At 38.3% G+C, this 27,029-nt stretch overlaps 1 protein-coding gene across 5 annotated transcripts in view; it reads left to right on the plus strand.

Moving 5' to 3' along the window:
* The window catches only part of LOC100021480 (zinc finger protein 260-like), a 42,083-nt gene extending 15,877 nt beyond the window's left edge, over positions 1-26,206 (plus strand). For all 5 annotated transcript variants that reach the window (XM_016422380.2, XM_016422381.2, XM_056825763.1 and 2 more), the window contains exons 3-5: positions 4,150-4,276; positions 20,273-20,368; positions 21,018-26,206. In XM_016422380.2, coding sequence (XP_016277866.1) covers positions 4,150-4,276; positions 20,273-20,368; positions 21,018-22,873 — 2,079 coding nt within the window. In that variant the 3' untranslated portion in view covers positions 22,874-26,206. The remainder of the gene's footprint in view (positions 1-4,149; positions 4,277-20,272; positions 20,369-21,017) is intronic.
* The last annotated feature ends 823 nt before the right edge of the window (positions 26,207-27,029 follow it).

The following is a 27,029-nucleotide window of genomic DNA, read 5'->3' on the forward strand; positions in this document are numbered from 1 at the left end:
ACCTGATAAACTTTTGATTAAGTTCACACCTGGAAAAAACTCTGAGTAAGTTCTCACCTCTTTGCTTCTTGTAAATTCACAAGTTGCTTGACCTTTATAGGTACTTAGCACCCTTTTGTATTAGATCTAAAAATAGGCACAGCTTACGAACTTTTCCTTTACTCTAAGTATGGGTTTAAGTATTTTTCATTGTACAGCAAGGAGTTTCTTCCCCTAAAGTATGCTTAAGTAAGTGTGGAGTAGAGGTCTCACATTCCTGATCTAAGTCCCTTCATTGTTTAATTGGGGAATGGTCTTAACCAAACCTTATGAAGTAGGGTCTGAGAATTTTTTAAGATTCACAATCCCCCCCTGATGATCATTGGGAGACTAGTCTCCCCATTGATCATTTAACATAATCATCTTGTAGTCCTAAATGCACTTCTAACTATAGATATACACAATATTCAATTTTCTAAGAGGAAATTAGAGTAGTGAGGGAATAATAGAAAAGAAAGAAAACAAAACCAATGTTTTGCTAGGCGCATTGACTGAAAGCCAAATTAGGGGCAGTCCCTTTTGGCATAAATGTAGACATTTACAATAAATGTTCAATCAAAGTTCAGTTCAATTCACCATATCCAAAGTTCATTCTTGATCTTCTTGATGTAGTGTGGGTTTTCCAGCATCTTTCTGCAACAGTTCATTCTTTGGATTCAGAAGTTAACAAGCTTCTTCCTTGAAGATCTTTTCTCGAACAAAAATCAAAATCTTGGATTTTATGTAAAAATAAAATCTCAAACAAAAAATCACAATTCTTAGATTTTAAATTAAAATACAGATTGTGGGCTGAAGATTGGGGAGAACCACACCTCTCCCCAAAGAGGAGGGTTAGCTCAACATCCTAACAGCTAGATCCAAGAAGCAGTCCTCTCTCCTGGGCTGAGGAGTAACTCCAGGTTTTGCCGAAGAGGGGAGTGGCAGTTGATGTACTTGAGGAACCCAGAGGCAGAAGAGTCCATCACACCTCTGAACAATAGCTGAGACCAAAAAGAGAGGCAGTGGGTCATTTTACCAAAGCTCTTTCCTCTAGTTCTTAACCCCCATCTCCCAGAACCGTTCTCTGAGGAGACATACTCTGTCCTTCAGGGAGACAATACTGGGTTACCTTCCCCCAAAAGGAAGAGAGGGGAAGATCCATCTCTTCCCCCTTTCCATCCTCTCAACTCTTTCTCCCGCCAGTTCCCCTGTGTGTGTGTGTGTGTGTGTGTGTGTGTTCCCTTTCTGGCCATACGTTACAGTAGGTCAATTTTTCCCCCAAGGCATTTTTTTCTTCATTAGATTTTTTGTCCTACTTTTTTCATTTGACCAGTTTTTTTAAGCTTTTATTTTCTTTTCCCCATTTTTCTTCAACCTGTCTTATTTAATTTTTCAGTTCCTTTTTTACTTCTTCCAGAGCATGAGACCAATTCCCATTTTTTCCCCTTCTGTTTTGCTTGTGGTTATCGGGATCAGGTCATGCTTTGTTGTTTCCATTCTTTGTTCTTTTTCCCCATTGAAATTTTCAGGAATGATATGTTTTTTCTGTTGTTTACTCATTTTCCCAGGTGTTTTGTTTTTTTGGGAATTCTGTAAGCTGCTTACCAATTTTCTCTCCTCTGTTGGTTTCCAGGATTAGACTAGGTGTAGTGAGCTAATGGTGGTGACCTGAGGCTTTAGGCTTCATTGCAGGTAGTGATTTGACATTGCCTGTCAGACAGACTGTTGATCCTCACCAATGCCTAGGACATCAAGAGGTGGGTCTGAGATGTTCTTTTGCTGGTGAAGCCCCTATTGTGGGATCCTGAAGTTATCCTATGCCCTAGTGCAGAACCTAGAGTGGTAGGTGGGTGGGTAGGGAATTGGCCTGCAGTTCTCTGTGTATATTTTCCTACTGGTTATATCTTACCTTGTGAAAATAGGCTTGCTTTGCCAACCTTTCCAAGTCATGTTCATTGGGAGAGCTCCATGACTGGGTCATACTGTTGGGTTTGGATTCCTGTCTTTTTGAAGTGCTTTTTAAGGATTGGTATAGAAGGATAGTCAGAGTGGTTTTGGCTTTTGCTACTACTAATCTACCATCTTGACTCTGCCCTGTGAATTCTAAAACTATTCCACCCTAATCAGACCATACATTAGAAGATCTGATTTAGCTATTTCCTGATCAGTAACAATGGAGATACTTGGTTTGACAGAATCAAGTCTTGGGAACTCTACATTTCTCCACCCTACTCAATTTAACAAGGTCAGGACGCCTGCAGCATACTCAAAGATTTAATTATCTGAGGAAATGCCCTTCAAGAGACAAGTACAGAAAAAAGTGGACAGACCTCTGGGCTGTCCTAAGTCAAGCTAAGCTATCATTGGTACAGATGAGATGCAGGACGTGACGTGAAACCATCTATAAAAGGCACGTCATGGGCTCTCTTCGCCCTCTTTCCCTGGAGAGGCAACTCTGGCTGGCAGTGTGCTAGGCCTTCTGACATCTTGGAGTGTTTTTTGGCAGTTATTTGTCTGGGTTTGGCGGTGAGTTTGCCCTTGAGCTGATTCAGCTTCAGGCATCTTGACTGAGCCCTTTTTGGAGTTCAGGCTAATTCCTTCCTCCTTCATGCTCAAAAACCTTACTTTCTAGATTTCCTAATCTTCCCGCCTGGTACTAGCCAGGAGGAAGAAATCCTACTCCTTTTCCTTCTTCCTTCTTCTCAATCACCTCCACTATATCAATTAAATCATCATAAAATTTCCAGCTCACTTGGGCATTTTATTATTTGGGATTTTCCCTGGTGACCAAATAAATTTAGATTTTAAGTCACAACACTAAAATTATTCTTACAACCCCTTTCCCTAAACTCTCAATATAACATGAGCCTTCGCATCTTCACTTAGCTAGAATCAGTCTGATCCCATATAACTATGGAATTCTCTTTATCCTTTTATCTTGATAACAGTATTTCAGCCTTTTGGGAAATTAAGTAGAGAATTCTTTCTTCTTTGTTTTCTCCTCATCAATCACTGTTATATTTTCCCCCTTGAATACATAACACCTTTTCAGGAACTCTTCAAAAAATTGTTCATACCAGATCAATTGTAAAACTTGTGATCAGGACAAATTTCAGATTACCTTCTTACTTTCTCCTCAAGAGAATCTCCCACTTCACTCAGAGAGCATGTACCAACTTCCTGATCCCATAGAGAAAATCATTTCAGAGTAAGACACTTCTCTAGGTTTTACTCTTCACACCATGATTCTCACTTCAGACTGTTAAGGGTAAATTTTAGGGTTGAGACTGAATATATTTTTTAATTGGTCACCAGGGATTTAAATTCTAAATCCCAATGAAATACTCATATCAGGATGGAATTTTATGGTGGTTTATTTACAATAGAAGGAAGAAATTATGAATGAGGGAGAGAGAGGGAAATGGAAGATCTGTTCCCACCTGTTCTGAGCCAGGGGAAATTCAGAGGCTTCAGCCAAGGGGCCTTCCCAGAAGATTAAATCTAGCTTGGCTTCTAGCCACGAGGCCTCCTACAAGATGACGGGCCTCCTTGGAGCCTAGTGCCTCCAGAAAGAGCCAAGAAAAAGGGGAGTCAGCTTTAACACTCACCATGTGGTCATCTAAGGGAAGCAATCTTAGGTCTCACCTCCTCCAAGTCAAGTTCTATTTCCAAAGGTAAAAAGTACCTCTAACAGGAAGTTATGCAAAATATAAAGGCAGTTCTTTACATCACTTCCTGTGTCTCACTTGTCCCAGTGTTAGCTTAAACTTGGCTTTGGACAGCCCAGGGGGTCAGTTGTTTCTGATTTGTTACTTGCTAGCACATGCCTGTCATAGACCTTCCTCCCCCACAGTTAATCCTTAAATGGAGGTGTATACATTCCTGGCTGCTAAAATTCTAAAGACTAAGCAGGGTAGAATAAATCTAAAATTTGCAAGACACTGAATGCCTTTGTCAATATTTCATTGGGCTGTGAATGATGGTCTCTAGTGTTGTCTGTAACACTCTTCAAGGTTAGGAGTTTGTCATAAATATCTTTTTTGCTTCAGTTTCCTCCAGTTAGGTGATGAGGGTTGTTCTCTATGAATTCTGAAGATTCAGCTCTAAATCTTGTGACTCTTGCTTGTTTAGGGGTTTATAACCTTCAAGGATGTGACTGTGGACTTCACGCAGGAGGAGTGGCACCTGTTGGACCATTCTCAGAAAGACCTGTACAGGGAGGTCATGCTGGAGAATGTGCAGAATCTGCTCTCAGTGGGTAAGGACCACTTTCTCTTTTAACTTTGAATCTCCTATTAAGGGGTTGTCTTCATTCCAAGCCAAATGTAAAGGACTTTGAACCTTTGTCAATGATTAAAAAAGCAAAAGTGTTTATTGTTGCCTAGGGTTCTCCTCCTGCCTGGTTTTTAGTTAAAAACATTTCGAATTATGTAATGGAAAGCTCAGATAATCCTTTCTTCATCCTGAAATTGGTTCTCTTCTGTTTTAAGATAGTTTCAGGTCAAAATGTAAGCCAGTGTTAAAAATTTACATTCCTAAAACTAAATCTCCTTAGTCATCTAGTCCAACCTGAAATAAGAATCCTTCCTAGATTGATGAGAGATGATAAAACCCACCTAGGAACCTTCTCAAGGCCAGTAAAGCACAACCCTTGAAATTATTAAAACCAAGTTTATTAAGGGTTGGGAAATGATAAATTTATTCCTAAATCTGTCAGTCTGTATCTCCTACTACCAATATAAGCTCTCCCTCTTGAGGTCTGCTCTTCTGGTCTTCTCAAGCCCTTCATATAGCTCTCTGCTCTTAACTAATACCCCAAAAGCTATCTGACTATAATGATCCTAATTTACATGGATTAACAAAAAGGACAAAGAGGAAGGAAGGCCTCACAGATGTATTTGAGCCTTTACCTAAAGGGCTGGGGTTGGCTTCACTAGATAACCCAACATCCCAGTTGACAACCCTTGGAATACCTTGGCCAATTTCATTTCTGCCAGATGGATCAGAGGCAGATGGTCTCTGCATCTCAGAGAAAAGGCTGTCCACTCCAAGGCAAACTCACAACCAAGGAATCCTTAATCTCAGCATAAGATTAGGACTACCAAGGGAAATTTGCCAGAGCAAAACCTCCTTCCAGGTTAGTGGAAAACAGCATTCTAAGAATGACTGACTATTAATTCCAGTAAATTCCCACAATCCTTTTCTCCTTGTTAGAATCCTCTCCCAGGGCTTGTATCCACGTTCTCCTCTTTCTTTAAGCTAATACATGGAATTTACTTTATTTCTTACCTACATTCGTACAAGCCTCTAATTAGACCTGAATTTTATGTGCAAATTCTCTATCCAGGCAGTTTTCCTTGGAGATGGGCATTGAAAGGAACTCTATATTTGCCAAGGTATAGCCCATTTCCTTTTTAAATGGATGTAGTCGTTAACAAGTATGTTTTGTTAAGAAGTATGAATGGGTGAAGTAGAACTAAGATGGTGGCATAGCAGAAGCAAAAGCTGTAATTGCCCTGATAATCTCAAAGTAACTTTAAAATAGTGCCTCTAGATGACCAGTCATAGAATGAACATAGGAAAGAGTAAGGTAGCTCTCCTAAGGAGAACAGCTTGAAAGTTGGGGAGAAATGCTTTATTTGGGGGGATAAAGGGGAACTAGAAGTAAAACTACACATAGAAGGGTGCAGACAATCCATCTTGTATTTTCTGTATGAGGTTCTGAACCTGGACACATGCCAACTTCAAAACTCTGGGACCCTTGATTTAGCCTACATCAGAGCATCCGAAGCCCATCTCTTGAAATACAAAGGACTGGCACAAGGCTCTGGTGAGGCCCCAAAGTCACTTGTCCACTTCAAGCCTGTGGTGAAGTCCCTAGACTCAGGACAAAGTAACTCCCAGTTCATTGAGCTGTGCAAGGAATCATCAGTCCCTAGAGGTGACTCAATCAGCAGCTTTCTTAGCACCTAGCCCAGAGGCCATGATACTACATTGGAAGAAATGAAACTTGTAGAACACCAGAAGTACAGTGAGGGGAGCAACGATGCCTTCAAACAGAGCCCAACTTTAAGATAGAAGTTAAAGTGGAAGGAAAAAATAGATCTGTGGGTCAACAGCAAAAGAAACATCTAAGGGGGCAGCTGGGTAGCTCAGTGGATTGAGAGCCAGGCCTAGAGATGGGAGGTCCTAGGTTCAAATCTGGCCTCAGACACTTCCCAACTGTGTGACCCTGGGCAAGTCACTTGACCCCCATGCCTAGCCCTTACCACTCTTCTGTCTTGGAGCCAATACACAGTATTGACTACAAGACAGAAGGTAAGGGTTTAAAAAAAAAAGAAACATCTAAGCATATAAAATGTCAAAGGACATAAAGAAGAGTAAGGTACAGACTCAGTTGGGGATTGAGATACCAAAGGAGCCACATGCAAAACTTATAATAAAAATAGGATTAGTTCTCTGTTGTTCGAAGAGTTCAAAAAGGAACTAAAATATCAAACGTGAGAATTGGAAGAAAAATTAAGGAAGTAAATTATTATAATGCAAAAAGAAAATAACAGGTGAGAAAGTAAAATTGGCCAAGTGGAAAAGGAAGCACAAAAACCTCATGAACAAAACAGTTTTGTAAAAAGTGGAGTTGACCAACTGGAAAAAGAGGGTAAAAATTCCAATTTAAAAGTAAGTTCCAGGAAAAGTAAAATACCAAATGGAAAAGTGAAGTGGGGCATTACATAAAGTGAGTCCCGGACACCCAGAAGTTCAATTAATGGAACCAATATTATTTATTAGTAATTCATGCCTAACTGGCCAGGGCAACCTGACCAAGTGAAAGCTGCCCTGGACTGTAATTACAATGTAGTTTTTAAAAATTTTTAAATTATTTTATTTGGTCATTTACAAACATTATTCATTGGAAACAAAGATCATTTTCTTTTCCTCCCCCCCACCCTCCCATAGCCCATGCGCGATTCCACTGGGTATCACACGTGTTCTTGACTCGAACCCATTTCCGTGTTGTTGGTATTTGCTCTAGAGTGTTCATTTAGAGTCTCTCCTCAGTCATATCTCCTTCCCCCCTGTAGTCAAGCAGTTGCTTTTCATCGGTGTTTTTACTCCCACAGTTTATCTTCTGCTTGTGGATAGTGTTTTTTAGATCCCTGCAGATTGCTCAGGGACATTGCATACAATGTAGTTTTTATAGGGTGTAAGATACAAAGCAAATAATGTTCATTATGAGACAAAACCTTGATGGAGCAAGCAGCCTTATTATCGTCTAGAAGCTATATTGGTCAATGGCATGGGGTGCAAGTCATTCCATCTATATCTTATCCCAGCTGCTGACACTAAAGGTTTTGTTTTCTCATGGATTCTAACTATTCTGAGCTGGCCGACCTTCATAGGAAAGCTCAGTTCTGTTTTCTGCTTCCTACTTCTAATCATGAACCGCTAGATAGGTATATGAATTGGGGAGACCTCCATGAAATGAGCAGAACCAGGCAGACATTGTACGTAGTTCCTGAAACATCGTGGGATGATCAAACATGTAATACTCCGCTACTAATAGCAATGCAATGATGCACATCAATCCCATGGGACTTACGAGAAAGAATGCTATCCGCATCTGGAGAAAGAACTATGGGAGAAGAAATGCAGAATGAAAATATAATATAAAGGTGATTAATCATATCACTTGATTATATGGGTATATGATTTGGGGTTTGCTTTCAAAAGATTACTACAAAAATTATTAATATGGAAATAGGTTTTGAGTGATAATACAGGTGTAACCTAGTGGAATTAATTTTCAACTCTGGTGAGGGTGTTGGGGGGGCAGAAAGTGGGAAGCAAGAAAATGAATCATAACCATAGAAAAATATTTTTAAATGTAAAATAAAATAAGAAGTAATATCTATCTAAAACCATTAGCAAGTTTCATCTGCAATGAGCATCATCAGTTAGAAATCTTCCCAGTAAGATCAAGATTGAATCAAGGATGCACATTATCACCACTATTATTTACTATTGTAGCCCAAATGTCAGCTTTAGCAACGAGAGAAGAATAAGAAATTGAAGAATTTAATGTGCAGAATGAGGGAACTAAACTGATGTCTTTTTGGATGATATGATGGTATATTTAGAGAATCCTGTACAGTCAACTAAAAAACTAGTTGAAATAAGTTAGTGAACTTCAGTGAAGTTGCAGGATGCAAAATAAAAGCTCCTCAATTATCAGCATTTCTATGTATCTCCCACAAAGTCCAGCAGCAAAAGTTAGAAAGAGAAATGCCATTTAAAAGAACTCAAGACAATATAAAATAGTTGAGAATCTATTTACCAAGACAAATCCAGGAATTATATGAACACAATCGCAAAACACTTTTCACACACATTAAGTCATAGCTAAACAATTGGAAAAATATTAATTGTTAATGTGTAGGCCAAGATATTATGATAAAAGTAGTAATTCTACCTAAATTAATTTCCTCAGTGCCATACCAGTGACACTACCAAAAAAAAATGTGTAGAACTAGGAAAAAAAAATAAGATCTGGGAGGAAAATTCATTTGGGAAAACAAAAGATCCAGAATATCAAGGCAATTAATGTAGAAAAAAAGGTGCAGGATGATGGCCTAGCAGTACCAGATCAAAAATTGCATTGTAAAAGAGTAATCATCACAACAATCTGGTATGAGTTTAGAAATAGAAGGGTGGATCAATGGAATAGATTAGAGGTAAATGTCCTCAGCAATATAATGTTTGATAATCTCAAAGATCCCAGCTTTTGGGATAAGAATTCACAGTTTGTCAAAAACTGCCAGGAAACTCGAAAATGGTATGTCAAACACGAGTTATAGATCTGTGGTGGTGATTCTATGGCATGTGCGCCACAAGGGACAATGAGGGAGCCCTCTTTGTGGGTATGTGCAGCATCACCTGAGCACAGTTTGTTGCTAGAAAGCCAGAGGTATTTGGGGCCAGGCTGCTCCCCACCCCCTCTCCATGCACACCTGAGGACATCACCTGCCCTTCTAAAAGGTTCTCCATCAGTGATATAGACCAGTATCTTACACCCTGCATGAAGATATGATCAAATTGGACATATGATTTCATCATAATGCATAATACAAGTAAATTTAGGGAAAATAAAATTATTTACCTGTCAGATCTATGGAAAAGGGAAGAATTTATGACCAAATAAGAGGTTGAGAATTTTACAAAATATAAAATGAATAATTTTGACCATATTAAATTTGAACTGTTTTGAATAAAAACAATGTAACCAAGATAAGAAGAGAAACAACAGACTGGGAAAAATTGTCCTATAACATTTCTTTGATCTCTTTTCTCAAATATATATATGTACACAGAAGTGAGTCAAATTTACAAGAACCCAAGTCACTCCCCAATTGACAAATGGTCAAAGTATATGAATAAGCCATTTGTAAATGATATCAAGCTTTCAATAATTTTATGAAAAATTGTTCTAAATCCCTCTTGATTAGATAATTAAATTAAAAGAACTCTGAGGCACCACTTCACCCCTATCATATTGGCCAATATGTCAGTAAAGGAATGTGACAAAGGTTGGAGGGGATGTGGCAAAATTGGAATACTTATTAATGTATTGGTAGTGGATTTGTGAAGGGATCCATCCATTCTGGATAGCAATTTGGAATGAATCCCAAAGGGCTATAAAATGATGCACACCTTTTGATCCAGTAATACCACTACTGTCTGTGCCCCAAAGAGTTCAGGAAAAAAGGGGAAAGGACTTACTTAAAGGAGAATATTTGTAATTGCTCTTTTGGTGGGTTGCAAAGAATTGGAAATTGAAGGGATGTCTATCAGTTTATGAATAGCTGAACAAATTGTGGTATATGATGGTGATGGAATAGAATTGGGCTGTAAGAAATGATGAATGGGATGATTTTAGAAAGAGCTGGAAAGACCTCCATGAACTGAAGCAGAGTGAAATAAGCAGAACCAGGAGATCATTGTGCCTAGTAACAGTAATATTGTGGAATGATCAACTGTGATAGACTTGGCTATTCTCAACAATACAGTGATCCAGTAGAATTCTGATGGACTTATGACAAAGAATGCTTCCATAGAAAGAACTGCTGGAGTTGGAATGCAGATGAAAGCATCCAATTTTTCACTTGATTATTGGGGGGTTTGTTGTGAGGTTGTGGTTTTATATGATTATTCACTTACAAAAAAAACAAGATGGAAATGAAATTTAAAAAGAAGTATAAAACTGTACTTCACGGCCCCTAATTCTTTCTAATCTACCAAATTTATCCTTATTCCTCCTTATTCTTCCCTCAAGTTGTAGGCCAGATGACAGTAATGGAATGGAAAGGAATAAGCACTTCAAAATACCTGCTCTATGTCCTCTCCTAGGTAATGTAATAGGTAAAAAGTGTTGCAAAAAAAATAGTTAATAATTTTGCCTTGGCAAAAATGATAATGGTTAAAAAAAAGTCGTGGTCACCGTTTGTTAAAGTTAAACTATGATTCAGTAGGCTGTTAGTAGCTTTATTTTGCAGCATGGTAGAGATATTAAAGTGGGTAAATATCACCTAGCTAAAAATACTCTAAGTAGTAATCATAGAGCCTCCAGACCGTGCATGTGAATCTGAATGCGAATCTCACCAGAATCCAAAGTCAGGATAAGGAAGCTGAAATCTAAAGAGCCAAAGATGCTGAAAAACCATCGAGAAACCTCAGTGTACACAAGGCCAAGATTGCCAAGAAATACTACCAGAGCTCACACTCCCTAGGCTAAAGGCCTTCAAGAATGAAGAGTCAAGCATCACTCTAAGAATGCCTGTATCTTTCTCTCAGGCGCCCATTTATATACAGTTTTCTTTATCCACCAATTCTCCTCATATCAAAGGAATAAATCACACCTTTAAATTTGCCTAGTTAGAGCAGTACTTGTGTCCTTTTGGGGTGTGAACTTTCTTTGTTTGGTCTTACTAAGTGTTTAGTAGGGATACTTTAAGTTCTTTGATTGATTAACTTAAAATAGAGAAAGGGAATACAAATTCCCTTTCCCAATCCCACTTTGTGATTCTTTTGGGAGAGGAACATGTTGAAATCGCCTAGATATATACCAAGTCTTCCCAGTGAATCACTTCAGATATCCAGTTTATACTTCTAAAGTCTTTTAGCTAATGTGCAGACAATACTGTATTTTCTAAAGGGAAAGTACAATTTGGGCACAAGAGGGAAATGAAAGAGAAAGAAAACAAACAAAAAGATTGTTAGACATTGACAAAACACCAATTCTCCTTTGTCATAAGAATTTACATTCTGTTACAAGAGAAAGTTAAGTTAAGGAGGAAAGTATATAAGTTTTCAGAGGGCATAGGAATGGGGCAGCAGAGTAAAAGATTCTGAAATTCTGCAGGGAAGAGTTAAGCTGTTAATAAGAAACAGTTGGGCCTTGAGCTGTGTCTTTCTCTGGTTTTGACCTGGTGTTACAAGGGAATCACTTTAAAAGACTGATATATATTAATTTAAGGTCGCCAAGGAATTCAGCTATGTAATTCTTAAATGAAAACTCAAGTCAGCCGTCAGCCTTTTTTGGAGTTTAATTACAATAGGAGGAAGAAAGGAATTAGAGATAGAGAGAGAGAAAAAGGGAGAGAAGGGAATAGGGCTTAAATACCCCTTCTGTTTAGGCTGGGCCAAAAGGCCCAAGCCCTTAGATAGCTGGGGCAAAGAAAAGAGATCAGTCCCTATTACTCACGTGACCAAAATGGAGAAACAGTCTCAGGGGCCCCCACCTTCAGCTTCTTCAGAGCAAGCTTCTCAGAGTACACTGCCACTACTCCGACCAACTCCTCAACAACCTTCGAGTCTCCAGACCCCCTATCTTTAAGGAAACCATCCAAGTTCCTCCCCTCAGTTCTCCCATCTACCAATCACTGTTCATCAGTTTCCCTGTGCCAATGGAGGCTCTAGCTTAACCCAGGACCGCCCAGAGGTTTCTGGCTTTTGCACATGTCTGTTGAAGGTCATATTTTCAAATGATTAAATCTTTGCTCCTTTGCTACAGCCCTTTCTAAATCCTGTTAACCTGAGTAGGGTAGAGATTGGAATAATTAAATTTTGATCTAGGCTGCAGCCCTTACTCAAATCCTGTTAGGACTGAATAGGGTGGAGATTTATTCCAAGTATCTCCATTGTATCAATTCTAAAATCAATCATGACTCAAAGAAATTCCTGTTCTATGCTTAAGCATAGGTCAAAGTCCTTTCCATTGTTCAGCAAAAGGTTTCTGTCCTAAAGTAATCTTAAGAAGGGAAGAGAAGGAACCTCCCATGCCAATGGGGTTCACATTCCAATAGACTATCAGTAAGAAATTTTCCAAGTATAAAATTCCCCAATGGTGAAATTTCCAACATTTATAAGTCTAAGGAATTTTAAGGTTTACACTGGAGAGACTGGCTACTTACCAAACTTGGCTGTTTTCTACCTTCTCTTTTCCATCCTACCTGATGCTTTGTTATCCTATTGTCTTGCTCCTTTGCTAATGTGTTATTTGCTGCACTTTCTGATGTGATCCTGAACCATCTGGGCCATCTGTCTGTAAGATTAGGTCTGGTGTCCTGGATCCAGGACCTCTCCCTAGAACGTGTCTTCCCTAACTCCCAAAGCCTGTTACCTCTATTACCGCCAGAAGATGGGTGTTTGGGGTTAGTGTTGGTTTATTTATATTAGGGTCTTGTAATAATAAAATTTGGCATTATAAAATAAAATATTTAGATGGAAAAACTGTTTCAGTGTGTGAGATTTAAAATGGTTGAGGTCTTAAACTGTAGTGATTAAAATAGTGGAAGATATAAATTGTGATAGATATAAGAGAGGGTGAGTAAATTTGACCGCAGAAATATGTTTCACTACAGTGTCTTGGGTTTTAAAATGAAATATAAGGTGGTCGCCAGGGAAATATTCCCAATTATTCAAATACCCAAGTCAATTGGGTTTTATAGAGATTTTAATTAACAATACAATGAGTAATCAAAGAAAGGGAGAGAGTAAGAAAGGAATAAGTATGAAGGGCTTCAAGCCATTATGGCCTAAACCTGAGTCTTAAAAGAGAAATCAGTCAGTTTTTTATAACTCACCATAAGATCTGTTTAAGCAAGGATTTCTAATGACACTAGGCCAGCAGCATCTCAGCTGCTTTCACCAGCTCCCTCCTCCATCTGAATGTTTCAGAATCACCTCTCAGTTCTTCCCTGAGCTCTTATTTTTAAGGGCAAAATCTTCTCTGTCATCTTCCCCAAGTCCTTACATCTACCAATCACTGTAGATGTTTCTAAAGGACCGCCCATTTTGAATTCACAGCTGAGTAGTTTTAATCTCTTTAGTAAATCAGGAAAAAAATGCTGCTGTGTCGACAAATTTCATTAGAAAAAAACCTCTGAATAAGTTATCACCCTTTTAGGTTTAAGTAGTTTACAAGTTGCCCCACCTTTATAGGTACTTAGTATCCCATTGTATCAATTCTAAAACAGTCATGACTCAAAGAACTTCCTGTCCCTTCCATAAGCATGGATCAAAGTACTTTTCGTTGTTCTCAAGGAGCTCTCTGTCCTAAAGCAGTCCTATGTAGGGTGGAGTAGGGATATTCCCAAGGCAAGGAGCCCCCACACTCAAGTAGAGTTCTCACCATCTGCTAGGGAATTTTTTTTAAGTAGAAGATTCCCCAATGGGGGAAACCCCTAACATTCATAAGTCTGAGAAATTTTGAGGTTTACAAGTATAGGTTCAAACCTTTTCAAAACTGTTTAACTTGCCAATCAGGTTCAAAATATTTGGATCCTTTTGATAGAGGTAATCAAAAGTATCCTCAGTGATGAAGTAAAGCTCAAATGTGAACTTCCCTTCAGGGCCAGGCGCAAGGATGCTAAAGAGACTCTTATTATAAAAATAAAGTATTTGTTGAAATATATGAGGATAAATAAAGGGTTTCTAATTCTAAGGGATCTTAAATCCACCCAAATAAATTCCCAGGTTCTGCAAGGAACCGCTTCTCCTGTGTTTCCCAAGCTACACTAATCTTCCCTGATCTGACTAACTCCAATTTATTCTATCTAAATAAAAACTACTGTTAATATCCTTATAAATCTTCACTTCGCCTTCAGATTATAAAATAGCAAAGACTAGCTGGTTGAATCTCAACAAGAATCAAGTTAGGGAATTTCATCCTCTCTCCCTCCTGGGTGTCTGACCCAGTTCATCAACATTTTTCACATGCCAGGGCATCATCCCTATAAGTAAAATAAAAGAGTGTGGGTGGAGCTCACCTGGGTCTTTTGGCACAAAATTCTGGCTGGAGCAGACAGATGAGGGAGAGAGGGAGGTTCCTGTAGGATGGGCTGTACATGTAGTCAAACTTAGAGTAAGGATGTGACTTTAAATTTATGCTTATCTACCTTTTCTATTACAAGTGATTATTAATAAACTTTATGGAAAATAAGAACAGATAGATATTAATTTAAATATAACATACTCCATGACAGGCTTTGCCTGAACTGGGCCTGTTAGCCTGTTAGTCCACAGTTGGCCTTCCCAAACAGTTATTCTTTTGATACTAGCCTTTAATTAAATACCCCCCAAACCACCTTACTATCACTTTCAGAATAAGTATGTTCAACCCCCATCCATTCAGTTCATTATATTCCAAAGATTAGTCTGGGTCTTTTGATGCAGTGTGTGGTTTCCAAAAGCATCCTTATGGCACCTTTTCCAAAAGATCCTTTCTTGATTCAGGGTGTTGGTGAGTTTCTTTTCCTAAAAATGTCTCCAAAATATTTCAATCCTTGGATTTTAGGATAATTATACAATGCCTCCTGAAGAGGGTGTTGACCAACATCAAAATCACCCCAGGATACAGTACTGAGTTGTGAGGTATATGTATCAATTTTCAAAAGAAAATCAATACTCCCCCCCCCCAAAAATCCCAAATAAAAGAGCAAAAATTAAATTCCGGATAAAAATAAAATATCAAAATCTTAGGTGTATAAAATTATGAGTAAAAAAAAGATAAACCTGTAACAGGTCCTTGAATCACCAACAAAGCCCAACTAAAGTGATTTATGTCCCACAAATCTGTAGGACAATTGCAGCACTAGAGCAGAGCATAAGTCAATTACAGTAAAGTATGTAGCTGTGCTAGGAATAGAAGAAATAATAGTGTTTGTGTTGGAAACTACAGGATGTCTTTTTATAACATGATTATTCACAACCCTCAAATCCTGGATGAATCGATAGAGATACTTGCCATCGGTCCCCACTTTTGGCTTTTTAACAGGCAGGATGGGCATGTTGTATTGAGATTTACAGGGAATTTTGATGCCTTGGTCAATTAGTGAATTTATTCCCAGGTAATACCCTCAATTACCTCCTTCTAGAGAGGGTACTGAGGAATGGAAGGAGGTGGGCTAGATTTTGTTTTAATTTTTAATTTTAATTTGGACACAGCTGATTTAAGCAGGCCAACATCAGAAGATGTGGCCCAGAAAGACTCAGGTTTATAGGTTGGGATTTCAAAAGTGGGAGACTCCTTCATCTCATGACTGTCTGAAAGGAATAAAGGGAGCAAAGTTAAGGATTCCTCAGTAAATTCCAGTGACATGGAGCCATCTGGAGAGCAAGTTATTGTGGCTCTAAGCTTGCATGAAAGATCTCTCCCCAGTAAATTTTTAGGGTAGCCAGGCATCAAGAGGAAAGAATGCTCCACAGACAAGGGTTCTACAGATATCATCCTAGGGAAAGGTTTGGAACCTTTAGGGGTGTTCCTGATTTTCCCCACTCCATTCATTGATCTGATGGAATTGCAGTATGAATCAAATGTGCTCCTCGTATAGACATGGAGGCTCCAGTGTCCAAAAGACAATCATAATAGGTGTTAACAACTTTTCATGTTATATGAGGCTCATCAGTATGGGGGGTGGGACAAGGAAATCACTTTAAAATTTCAAGGTTTACGGGGGGGGGGGGCCTAGATAGTCTTATAAGGAAAGTGTTGAAGATGGCAGAGAGAAGTAGCATGAGACCACCAGGCAGATTCTGGAACTTTGAAGGGGGTTAGGCTGAGACCAAGACTGTTAGCTGGCACTCTGGAGAATCTCTGGAGGTGTTAGCTTCAAATTTCCTTGGTGGCCAATCCTTTCCTGATTCCTGATTGCTGTATTTCATTGAGGCAGTTCCTGGTGAACTTGATTCATCTACAGAGATAATGAGATTGACTCTGGATCTAAGACCTTCCCTGGCCCTAGCAAAGCCTTACACAGACTCTTTCCTTAAATCCACCAAAGGAGGGTTTAGTTGAGGTTTTTAGTTAAGATCAGGGATTCGAGATTTGGGGTTAGGGAGAATTAGAGTAGGACGTTCACTAAGAAGAAATCCCTGTGAAGGGATTTTTAGATCTGGTGGGTATAGGTAGATTAACATTAGTTTAGATTATCCCAAATCCTCTTTTCACCTTCCCTTGTTAATTAAATCCCAAACTGTCCTGTGTTAATATAATGGTCTGTTTTTATTAGGTCAGGGTCTGGCTCTGCCTTCTCTGGGCTTGGGTACCCTTCCCAAACCAGATTACTGACCTAAATTACCATCCCCTGAAACAAAGAGTTATATCAATTGGGACAACAGGCAGTAAGACATCAGGGTCTAGAAAATCAAAGGTTGTATCCTCTGATTTATGAGCCCCAGGCCCTCCCCCTGTATACCTTTATAATCTTTGGGTAGTTCCTTGGGCTCCCCCCTGAGGGGCATTAGCATCCTGTGTAGTTCTGGGACGAGTTCCACTTAAGATATTCTGTTGTAGGGTCATTTGGTTTGAGTTATCAATTACCTGATTTATATTCCTTGAATTATCAGTCCTTAAATTGCAATTCCTGAAATCATTATTGTAATTATTAGTCCTATAGTTGTTTCTGTAATTATCCCAGGAGATATCATTTCTGATTGTGTGAAACAAATTCCTACAGTTCATCATTATGTGGCCCTTCTCACAGAAGTAGCAGGTAAAGGACTGATATTTAGATTTTTGGAGGAGGGCAAGTACCATTGGTTGAATATTATGCCTTTTTTCTTGTTTATTCATTCTATCACTTAAAGATTTTATTTATTTTTTATTTTTTAATTTGGAAATTTTTATTTAATTAATTAATTTAGAATGTTTTCCCATGGTTACAAGATTCACATTCTTTCCCACCCCTCCCCACCCCTTCCTCCCATAGCCAACATATAATTCCACTGGGTTTTACATATTTTATTGATCAAGACATATTTAGAAATTATTGATATTTGCTCTAGGATGATTTTTTAGAATCTATATCACTAATCATGTACCCATCAACCCATGTGATCAAGCAGTTGTTGTTCTTCTTTGTTTCTATTCCCCCAGTTCTTCTGAATGTGGATAGTGTTCTTTCTCATAAGTCTCTCAGAATTGTCCTGGGTCATTGCATTGCTGCTGGTAGAGAAGTCCATGACCTTTGATTGTACCACAATGTATCAGTCTCTCTGTATAATGTTCTCCTGGTTCTTTCTGCTCCTTTAACTCCACATCAATTCTTGGAGGTCATTCCAGTTCACATGAAATTCCTCCAGTTCATTATGCTTTTCAGCACCATAGTATTCCATCACCAACATATAGCAGGGTCTATCCAGCGGTGTCTCTGAGGACCCAGGGTCTCTCTGCCCAGATGTGACAACCTCATTGGATAAATGAGATGAGAAACACTGTGCATTCAACCCACGTATGTCAGCATCACATACAGTGATCTGCCATAGTGCCGTGGTTCGTTTATTATATAGATTTTCAGGTACATGCACACAATCAATTCTCTACATATGTGACATTCTACCTTTTGATTGGATATTATCAAATCACCTAAACAACACTCTTGTGATGTTACTACAACAAAGAATTCTGTGATCATTTACTAGGTTTCTACAACACTCTGTGATAGATATGATTAATGTGAATAAAGCCATTTGCAGGTTAGTACCCCTTGGGCAACGGCTCCGACAGGCCGGCTAAGCCTTGTGAGGGTAGCCATTGGGTCGTAGATCCCTGGTGAACTAAGGCTTTGCTCACCCAGCATGTGAAGACTGCTTTGGCTGAACAGACGGAAGAAACCAATAAGAAGGTTCAACGGCTGAGACGACGACGCAGCAAAGCACTGTGGAGTGCTTAGGCCGTGTTGGAGCACAAAAGACAACACGGTCATCCAGTGCAGCTGAGGAAATCTCCAGGTGTAATGAGTTTTCGTGCCACTGGACCCAGGCTTCCAACGCCGAGAGAGTGGGGACTGTCTCTGTGTATCAACTTTTCCACTTAAATGTCCTTCACGCACAAGTGTTTTTTGTGCACACTCATCTACATCACAGATGAAAGAGCACAAAGACAGTCATCATACTCGGTTACCGAGAGACGACGACGACGACGACGACGACTACTACCCCGTGACCTGCTGAGAGGATCATTGTGCTTTTGGTCAACTTTCACTATCAATCACAGAGTTGCTTGGGAGATGAATGACACAAAATATCTTCATATCTAGGTGTGAGGCCATAAAGCACACCAGTTTTGGGGTTTTCCTCAATTTACAAGTTCTATTTTTCTCGTATTACTTTGAAGTGCCTATCAATGCTGCTTGGTTTCTGTTCATCAACAAATTCATTGGAGTGTGATAATTGTAGGGAAAGATTTATTGTGGTGCTCAAGCATTTGGCCAGTGTTTATTGTAGGGCCTTGAAGTGTGTCTTGTGCTTGAGAAAGGAGGGGTTATGTGCAATAATTTTGGGGCTTTGATTCTGTAATTGCAATCTTTTGGGGTTACTAATCTAGGGTGATTAATGTCGGCTATATATTTATTGATTCTATAAATATTTGCTTCCATATCATTTCTCCTGTATTGGGGAGAGATTAGTAATCGTAGCAAATCCACTAGTGGGGAGGTTGGGGAGAGAAGTCACTGAGGGGGAACAGTGGGGGCCTCAATTTCTGGGGGCTACTTTGCAGACCCTATTTCCCCAGACTGTGATCTCATCAGCTAGCCAGGGTATGATGATCTCCTGCAAACATATACCACAATTTGTCAAGCTGTTCTCCAATCTGAGGGCTTCCTCTCGTTTTCCAATTTTTTGCCACAACAAAAAGAGCAGCTATGAATATTTTTGTACAAGTCCTTTTCCTTATTATCTCTTTGGGGCACAAACTCAGCAGTGGTATGATTGGATCATAAGGCAGGCAGTCTTTTAGCACCCTTTTAGCATAATTCCAAATTGCCATCCAGAATGTTTGGATCATTTCACAACTCTACCAGTAATATTATTAATGTCCCAATTTTGCTACATCCCCTCCAACACTTATTACTTTCTTTTGCTGTCATGTTAGCCAATCTGCTAGGTGTGAGGTGAAAATTCAGTTGTTTTGATTTGCATTTCTCTGATTATAAGATATTTAGAACACTTATTTATGTGGTTATTAATACTTCTGATTTCATTATTTGAAAATTGCCTATGCATATCCCTTGTTTAGTTATCAATTGGGCAATGGCTTGATTTTTTTGTACAATTAATTTAGCTCTTCATAAATTTGAGTAATTAGACCTTTGTCAGAGTTTTTTGTTATAAAATTTTTTCCTAATTTGTTGCTTCCCTTATAATTTTGGTTGCATTGGTGCTATTTGTAGAAAACCTTTTTAATTTACTGTAATCAAAATTATTTATTTTGTATTTTGTAATTTTTTTAAACTCTTGGTTGGTCTTAAAAATCTTTCCAAAAGATCTGATCAGTATATTATTCTGTGTTCACCTAATTTACTTATAGTTTCCTTCTTTATATCCAAGTCATTCACTGATTCTGAGTTTAGCTTGGTGTAACATGTGAGATCTTGATCTACCAAATCCCTCCAATACTATTTTCCACTTTTCCCAGCAGTTTTTGTCAAATACTGGATTGTGGTCCCAAAACAGCTGCTTTTAATTTCTAGATAATGGAGGTTGTGGAAAGTCCCTATCCTATCCTTCTATTAGAAGAGGTAAATAAAGATGTTTTTTTCTGATTGCAAATGGGTTCCATGATCTCTGCCCTTTTGCCCATGTCCCAACTATGAATACAACAGAAACTATCCTGTAGACCTTGGTTATGTGCCCTTTTTTTGTTAAGAGCACTAAATTTTTTATTTTTCTCTCCTGAACCCTTCTTTCTTATGTCTAGGGCTTCCAGTTTCTAGAGAAGATTTTATCTCCAGTTTTCAGAGAAGGGAAGGAACTTGGCTGCTAGAACAAAAACGCTTGAAGAGCTCCTATCCAGGTAAGTGAAGTGAAAGCACAAAAGACTGTTGTAGAGAAGGGAGTGCTAAACTTGGGGCTGGAAGACCAATACTGAATCATGTTGATTTCCTGAGAGATAGATGATGGACTCATTATATAGTATGAGATATAATATATGGTAGATCATAAAATAAAATGGAATATCTTTTCATCTGTAGAGAAAAGAAGAAAACTAATATTCCACTTTGAAAATTACTGCATGAGAGTTAAAAGGAATGAAATTGTTTCTCTGTGTAGCATATGAAATTTACCAAGAGTGATCATGTGATAGTGCCTCCAAAATGGTGAGAACAGAATATCTAAAAGGTTACCTGAGATTATAAGAATAATCAACAAGTGATTTTTAACATTAAGATAGAAAGGGCAATGGAGAAATACTGCATGGTACTCTGGACAGAGCTTGCTCAGACACAGAGTTAGATTTGTAGGTTAGTTTCAAGGAAGTGATTTAGGTCATTTCTCCATTCTTTACTCAGGACATGAATTGTGAAGTATGATGAGAAAGTTTGAAATCATTTTTTGACCTGAGTAAATAGAATAAAAATCAATTTACTTTCTGCTATCAGAGGAAGAAATGTATATGTCTATGTGTGTGTGTATCTTCCTTCTTATATAATTTTTTTTTTCAGGGGCACAGACGAATTTTGAAGTTAAGGAGGTGTCTACAAAGTTGAGCCTTTTTGTGGAAAGATATGGCCTCCAAAGATGCACAAATGAGTGTCTCTCTGACTTCATTTTGAGAGAAGTCTGTTACTCTAATATCAAGGGAAATGAAAATTCAAAGAGTGACTATGAAATTGATGGAAGAGCAGAGAAATTCAGCCAGTATTCAGTTCTAAGTCAGTATACAAAATTGACCGCAGAAAATGACTATTCTCAGAACAGTGAATACAGCAAATGCTTTCCTACAGAACAAGACGTTATTCATTTGGCTGAGAAACCTCTTGAAATGCCCTTGTATCAAGATCACCTAGAGGGAATGTCCTTTGGCTCCAGTTTAGACCTCAGTCGATATCAAAAAACTAAACATGTAGAGATGGTTTCTATGAGTAATAAAGATGGGAGGTCATTCAGTCAGAACTCTGAGCTTGATTCATATCAAATAATCCAGTGTGTAGAGAAATCTTATGAATGTAAACAATGTGGAAAGTTTTTTACACGTAGGGACAGCCTTGCCAGTCATCAAACAATCCACACTGGAGAGAAATCTTATAAATGTAAACACTGTGGAAAGGCTTTCACACAGAAGAGCAATCTTGCTGTACATGAAAGAATCCACTCTGAAGAGAAACCTTATGAATGTAAACACTGTGGAAAAGCTTTCAAACAAAGGAGTGTTCTTGTTTCACATCAGAGAATCCACACTGGAGAGAAACCTTATGAATGTAAACAGTGTGGAAAGACTTTTACACGGAGGGACAGTCTTACTGCACATCAGAGAATCCACACTGGAGAGAAACCTTACGAATGTAAACAGTGTGGAAAAGCTTTTACACAGAGGGGCCATCTTGCTATACATCAGAGAATCCATACTGGAGAGAAGGCTTATGAATGTAAACACTGTGAAAAGGCTTTTACACTGAGGGACCATCTTGTTAGACATCAGAGAACCCATACAGGAGAGAAACCTTTTGAATGTAAACAATGTGGAAAGACTTTTGCAGATAGGGCCTCTCTTGGTGCACATCAGAGAATCCACACTGGAGAGAAACTTTATGAATGCAAACAATGTGGAAAGAATTTCATTCGGAGGGGCCGTTTTGTTGCACATCAGAGAATCCATATTGGAGAGAAACCTTATGAATGTAAGCAATGTGGAAAGGCTTTTACACTGAGGGACCATCTTGCTACACATCAGAGAATCCACACTGGAGAGAAACCTTATGAATGTCAACAATGTGGAAAGACTTTCTCTCTGAGGGGCTATCTTGTTAGACATCAGAGAATCCACACTGAAGAGAAACCTTATGAATGTAAACACTGTGGAAAGGCTTTCAAACAGAGTAGTGTTCTTGTTGGACATCAGAGAATTCACACTGGAGAGAAACCTTATGAATGCAAACAATGTGGAAAGGCTTTTATATGGAAGATGGATCTCGTTCTACATCAAAGAATCCACACTGGAGAGAAACCTTATGAATGTAAACAGTGTGGAAAGGCTTTTACACGGAGGGACAAGCTTGCTGCACATCAGAGAATCCACACTGGAGAGAAACCTTTTGAATGTAAACAATGTGGTAAGGCTTTTACAGTGAGAGGTAATCTTGTTTCCCATCAGAGAGTCCACACTGGAGAGAAACCTTATGAATGCAAACAGTGTGGAAAGACTTTCACATGGAAGATGTCTCTTGTTCCACATCAGAGAATCCACAGTGGAGAGAAACCTTATGAATGCAAACAATGTGGAAAGGTTTTCACACACAGGAGTTCTCTTACTGCACATCATAGCATCCACACTGCGTTGAGACCTCATGAATGTAAATAGTGTGGAATGGCTTTCATAGAGTATTTATCTGGTTAAATATCAGAGCACTGTTAAAAGGAAGAGAGGGTTTTAGCAAGAGAGTGTGGTCTACAGGGGAGAGTTGCAGGAGGAAAAAGATTCTAGAATGTGAAAGTAGGGATTAGACAGTTAACTAGCGTTTGGCTGTCTTTTCTCTGGATTTACTTGCGGAGACTATCTGTCCTGTGGTTGCTGATCTACCCTGATGCCTCATCCTACCTGCTGCCTTGCTGTTGTCTGTTGTGTTTCCTTGTGATTCTGGAATATCTGGCTATTTGACTGTAAGACAAGGTCTGGGCTCCTTTTTAAATCCATGACCTTTCCTTGGGCCCTGCCAAACTGTCATAGACCACTATCTCTAATACTATCTAAAGGGGTGGGGGATGTTAGTGCAGATTTAGGTAGAACAGGGACTGGGTTTTCTTTAGGTTAGAGAGGTGAAGGTTAGTGTAGATCAAACTGAAGACTCCTTGTGAAGGGACAATTAGGTCTGTGAAGTTTTTGTTAGTTGACTTTAATATTAATGTCATCCTTATTCCTATCTGTCCTTTCCTCTTAGAATAAACACAACTTTCCTGTTACTATGTGGTCTGTGTGTATTGGTCTCAGACCAGACTTTGCCTGAACTGGGTCTCTATTGGCCTTCCCAAACCACAGTTAACATCCTGATACTGGTCCAATTCTATGCATCAGATCCTATCCCTAATACTACCCTAATACAGTTTTGGGTAGTCAGGTAGAAGAAGGAAGAATTGGTGAAAAGCTGAAATTTCATCAATCAAATTGAGTCTGCAGGCAAAAAGTTCAGGAAGGAGTGCACGATTCCTGTGGAGGGGGAGATTCCTGTGGAAGAAGAGAATCCAGAGACAACAGAGGAAATTATGCAGGACTGAAGTATTTGTAGCTGAGAAGCAGATAGAAACCTTAAAGATGAATTTTCAGTGAAAAGGATCAAGTGATTGATCCAAAACTGTTTGTATTGGTTTTTTGGCTAACGTAACCTTGCATATTTTCATATAAGAATGCATTCAACAGTGCATATTGCTGCCATGGGCTGAAGAAAAGATTTCTTCAGACAAGATGAGAAGATGGACAGTCTAATGTTTCTGTAGGTATATTGCATACAACAGAAACACAACATAACACAACATAAACACATAGACGTAAAAATGGTTAGGTTACATTGATTAGTGAATCAATGAATTGTTACTTGTTATAGGATTTAGTTATATATGAGTGTCCATGTATGTAAATGGATACTTTTTAGATTTTAGGGAGGTTAGAATAGTAGTAGCATAGGTATAGTAGGTTAGTTTTTAGGAGATTTCATTTATATAGAATGTCTGAATTCAGATGTTCTCTTTTGATGATATTAGGAAGCATATAGGGATGTAGTTAGATTAGGGGTAAAGGTTGATAAGGTAGGGTAGTATATTACATTAAAACTTACATTACTACATGAATTACACTTTCCACATATATATATATAAATAGTGTATATCATAGGGTTGATAAAATTGTATTAAACTGAATGTACACATGTATGTAAGTGTAGGTATATATGTAACTTGTAAATATGACATGCATATATGTGTAGCACACATGCATATGTCTGTATGTATTATATGTATATATGTAGAAATTATGTCTGTAGTTGATATTTGATACTGATTAAGTTTCCTACATAGGACAGTCAGATGCACAGTTCTATGTAACAGTTTCAATTTTGTGTAATAATAATGTTTTAATTTAGAATAAGATTGTTTTGAATTTTCATCTATTTTTAAATGTATTTTGCATAAGTAAGTTTTGATGGCTTGGTTTGGCATTTTTGTAAAGCTTATACAATGTTGTGTTTATTGTACTTTTCTATTTTGCTGTTTTCTGTTTACTGTATTGTAATAGTTTTGATAGGATTCTTTTCTGTGTTTATAAGAATGATATTTTTATGACTTATTTAGCATGAAGTTTTGTGTTTCTATTTCTGTTATGATATTTTCTTGCTTATTTTGCTTTTTCATGGTTTCTTTGTATTTTATTCTTTGTAACATATCATTGTACATTTTTCCCCTTTTCCTTTCCTCTGTTTGAATCCCTAGAGTAAGGTAGTATTAGATAGGATGTAGGCTATTTATTATTTTGGGTAAGAATTTTAGTTTAGGTGGGATACAAGTTTGTTGATGCACAAATGCAGAAACAGTTGTTGTTTTTAACACTATTTGTCCTTTGTGCAAAGGGAGGAACTGTTTTAAAGAAGAGAGGGTTTTGGCAAGAGTGTTTGGTCTGTAGGGGAGAGTTGTAGCAGGTAAAGATTCTAGAATGTAAAAGTAGGGGTTAGATGGTTAACTGGGATTTGGCTGTCTTTTCTCTGAATTTACTTGGGGAGACTGGCTGCCTGTCCTGTAGTTGATGATCTACCCTGATGCCTCATCCTACCTGCTGCCTTGCTGTTGTCTGCTGTGTTTCCTTGTGATTCTGGAACATCTGGCTATCTGACTGTAAGACCAGGTCTGGGTTCCTTTTAAATCCATGACCCTTTCCTTGGGCCCTGCCAACTGTCATAGACCACTACCTCTAATACCACCTAAGGGGGTGGGGGGTCATGGGGGCGTTAGTGCAGATTTAGGTAGAGCAAGGGACTGGGTTTTCTTTAGGTCAGAGAGGTGAGGATTAGTGTCAATCAGACTCTCTGAAGACTCCATTGGAAGGGATAATTCGATCTCTGAAATTTTCATTATTTGACCTTAGTATTAATGTTATCCTAATTCCTGTCTATCCTTTGTTTTTAGAATAAACACACCTGTTCTGTTACTATGTGGTCTGTGTGTATTGGTCTCAGACCAGACTCTGCCTAGACAGGTTTTCTGTTGGCCTTCCCAAACCACATTTAACATCCTGATACTTGCCCAATTCTATCCATCAGATCCCATCCCCAATACCCAATACCCTAATACAACATCCACATTGGAGAGAAACTTTATGGATGGATGTAATCAGTTTGGATAAGCTTTCACAGAAAACTCCAACATTGCTTCATTTCAAAAAATCTTCACTGGAGGGAAATCTCTTGAGTGAGACTGAAGTTATAGTTACAACTTTTTGATTGTTTAATGTAAGAGGATCCACACCAGAGAGAAACTTTGGGAGTATTATCAATGTGGTACGGACTTAAGGCAACAATCTTTTATTCCCAACCTAGAATTCCTTTTGAAAAGAAATCTTATTACTGTTGTGTGTGATAAAGGATGAATGGTTTGTTCCTCCCAAACTCCTGTTCCTTCCTCCCCTTCCCAACCAATAAATCAATTATTTATATGTTCCCTCTTATTCTTTCCTCACCCCAAATCACAACATAACACGTGAAGGAATAAAGACATTAAAATGGAGAGTCCAGTGGTTGTTCAGTATGAGAAAATGTCTTCTGATCAAACTAGTCCCAGATGGATTTCCCATATTAAGATTTTCCACCAAAGATCATCTCTTGATTTATAGTCCAGAAAAAAAAAAAACAACTAATGAATGTGCTCAATTTGTATGTATTTTCCTCAGGGGTGATCATTATTATTTAGGAAAATGCAAATTATAATAAATTTGAGGGAGCACCACACATCTGTTAGATTGACTCCTATAACATAAAAAGCAAGTGACCAAAATTTGAGGAGATGTGGGAAAATTTGGATACTAGTACAGTATTGGGGGAGTTTTGAACTGATTCATCCATTCTGGAGAGAGCAATTTGGAACAATAGCCAAAGAGCATTAAAAAACAAAAAGGAAAAGGACATTAGTATTTTTTAAAAAACACTTTAAGGTGCTTTTTTTTTTTTGGGTGATAAAAGAATTGGAAAGTAAGAGGAAAGTCATTATTAATAAATGAGTAAATTGTAGCTTATGATTGTAATTGAACACTTTTATAATTAATAAGTAGAAGGAAAAACTTGATGAACTTAGAATTAATTTAGCAGAACTAGGAGAACACTGCATTTTGTGAAACAATAATGTATGTAGAACAATTTTGAGGTATTTTCAACAATACAAGGATCCAAACAATCCCAAAGGACTCAAAATAAAAGTTTCATCAGTTTCCAGAGAAAGAGCTTATGGAATCTAAATCCAGACAAAAGAAAAATTTTACTTGT

Source organism: Monodelphis domestica, chromosome 4, assembly GCF_027887165.1.
Source record: "Monodelphis domestica isolate mMonDom1 chromosome 4, mMonDom1.pri, whole genome shotgun sequence".
Taxonomy (NCBI): Eukaryota; Metazoa; Chordata; class Mammalia; order Didelphimorphia; family Didelphidae; genus Monodelphis; species Monodelphis domestica.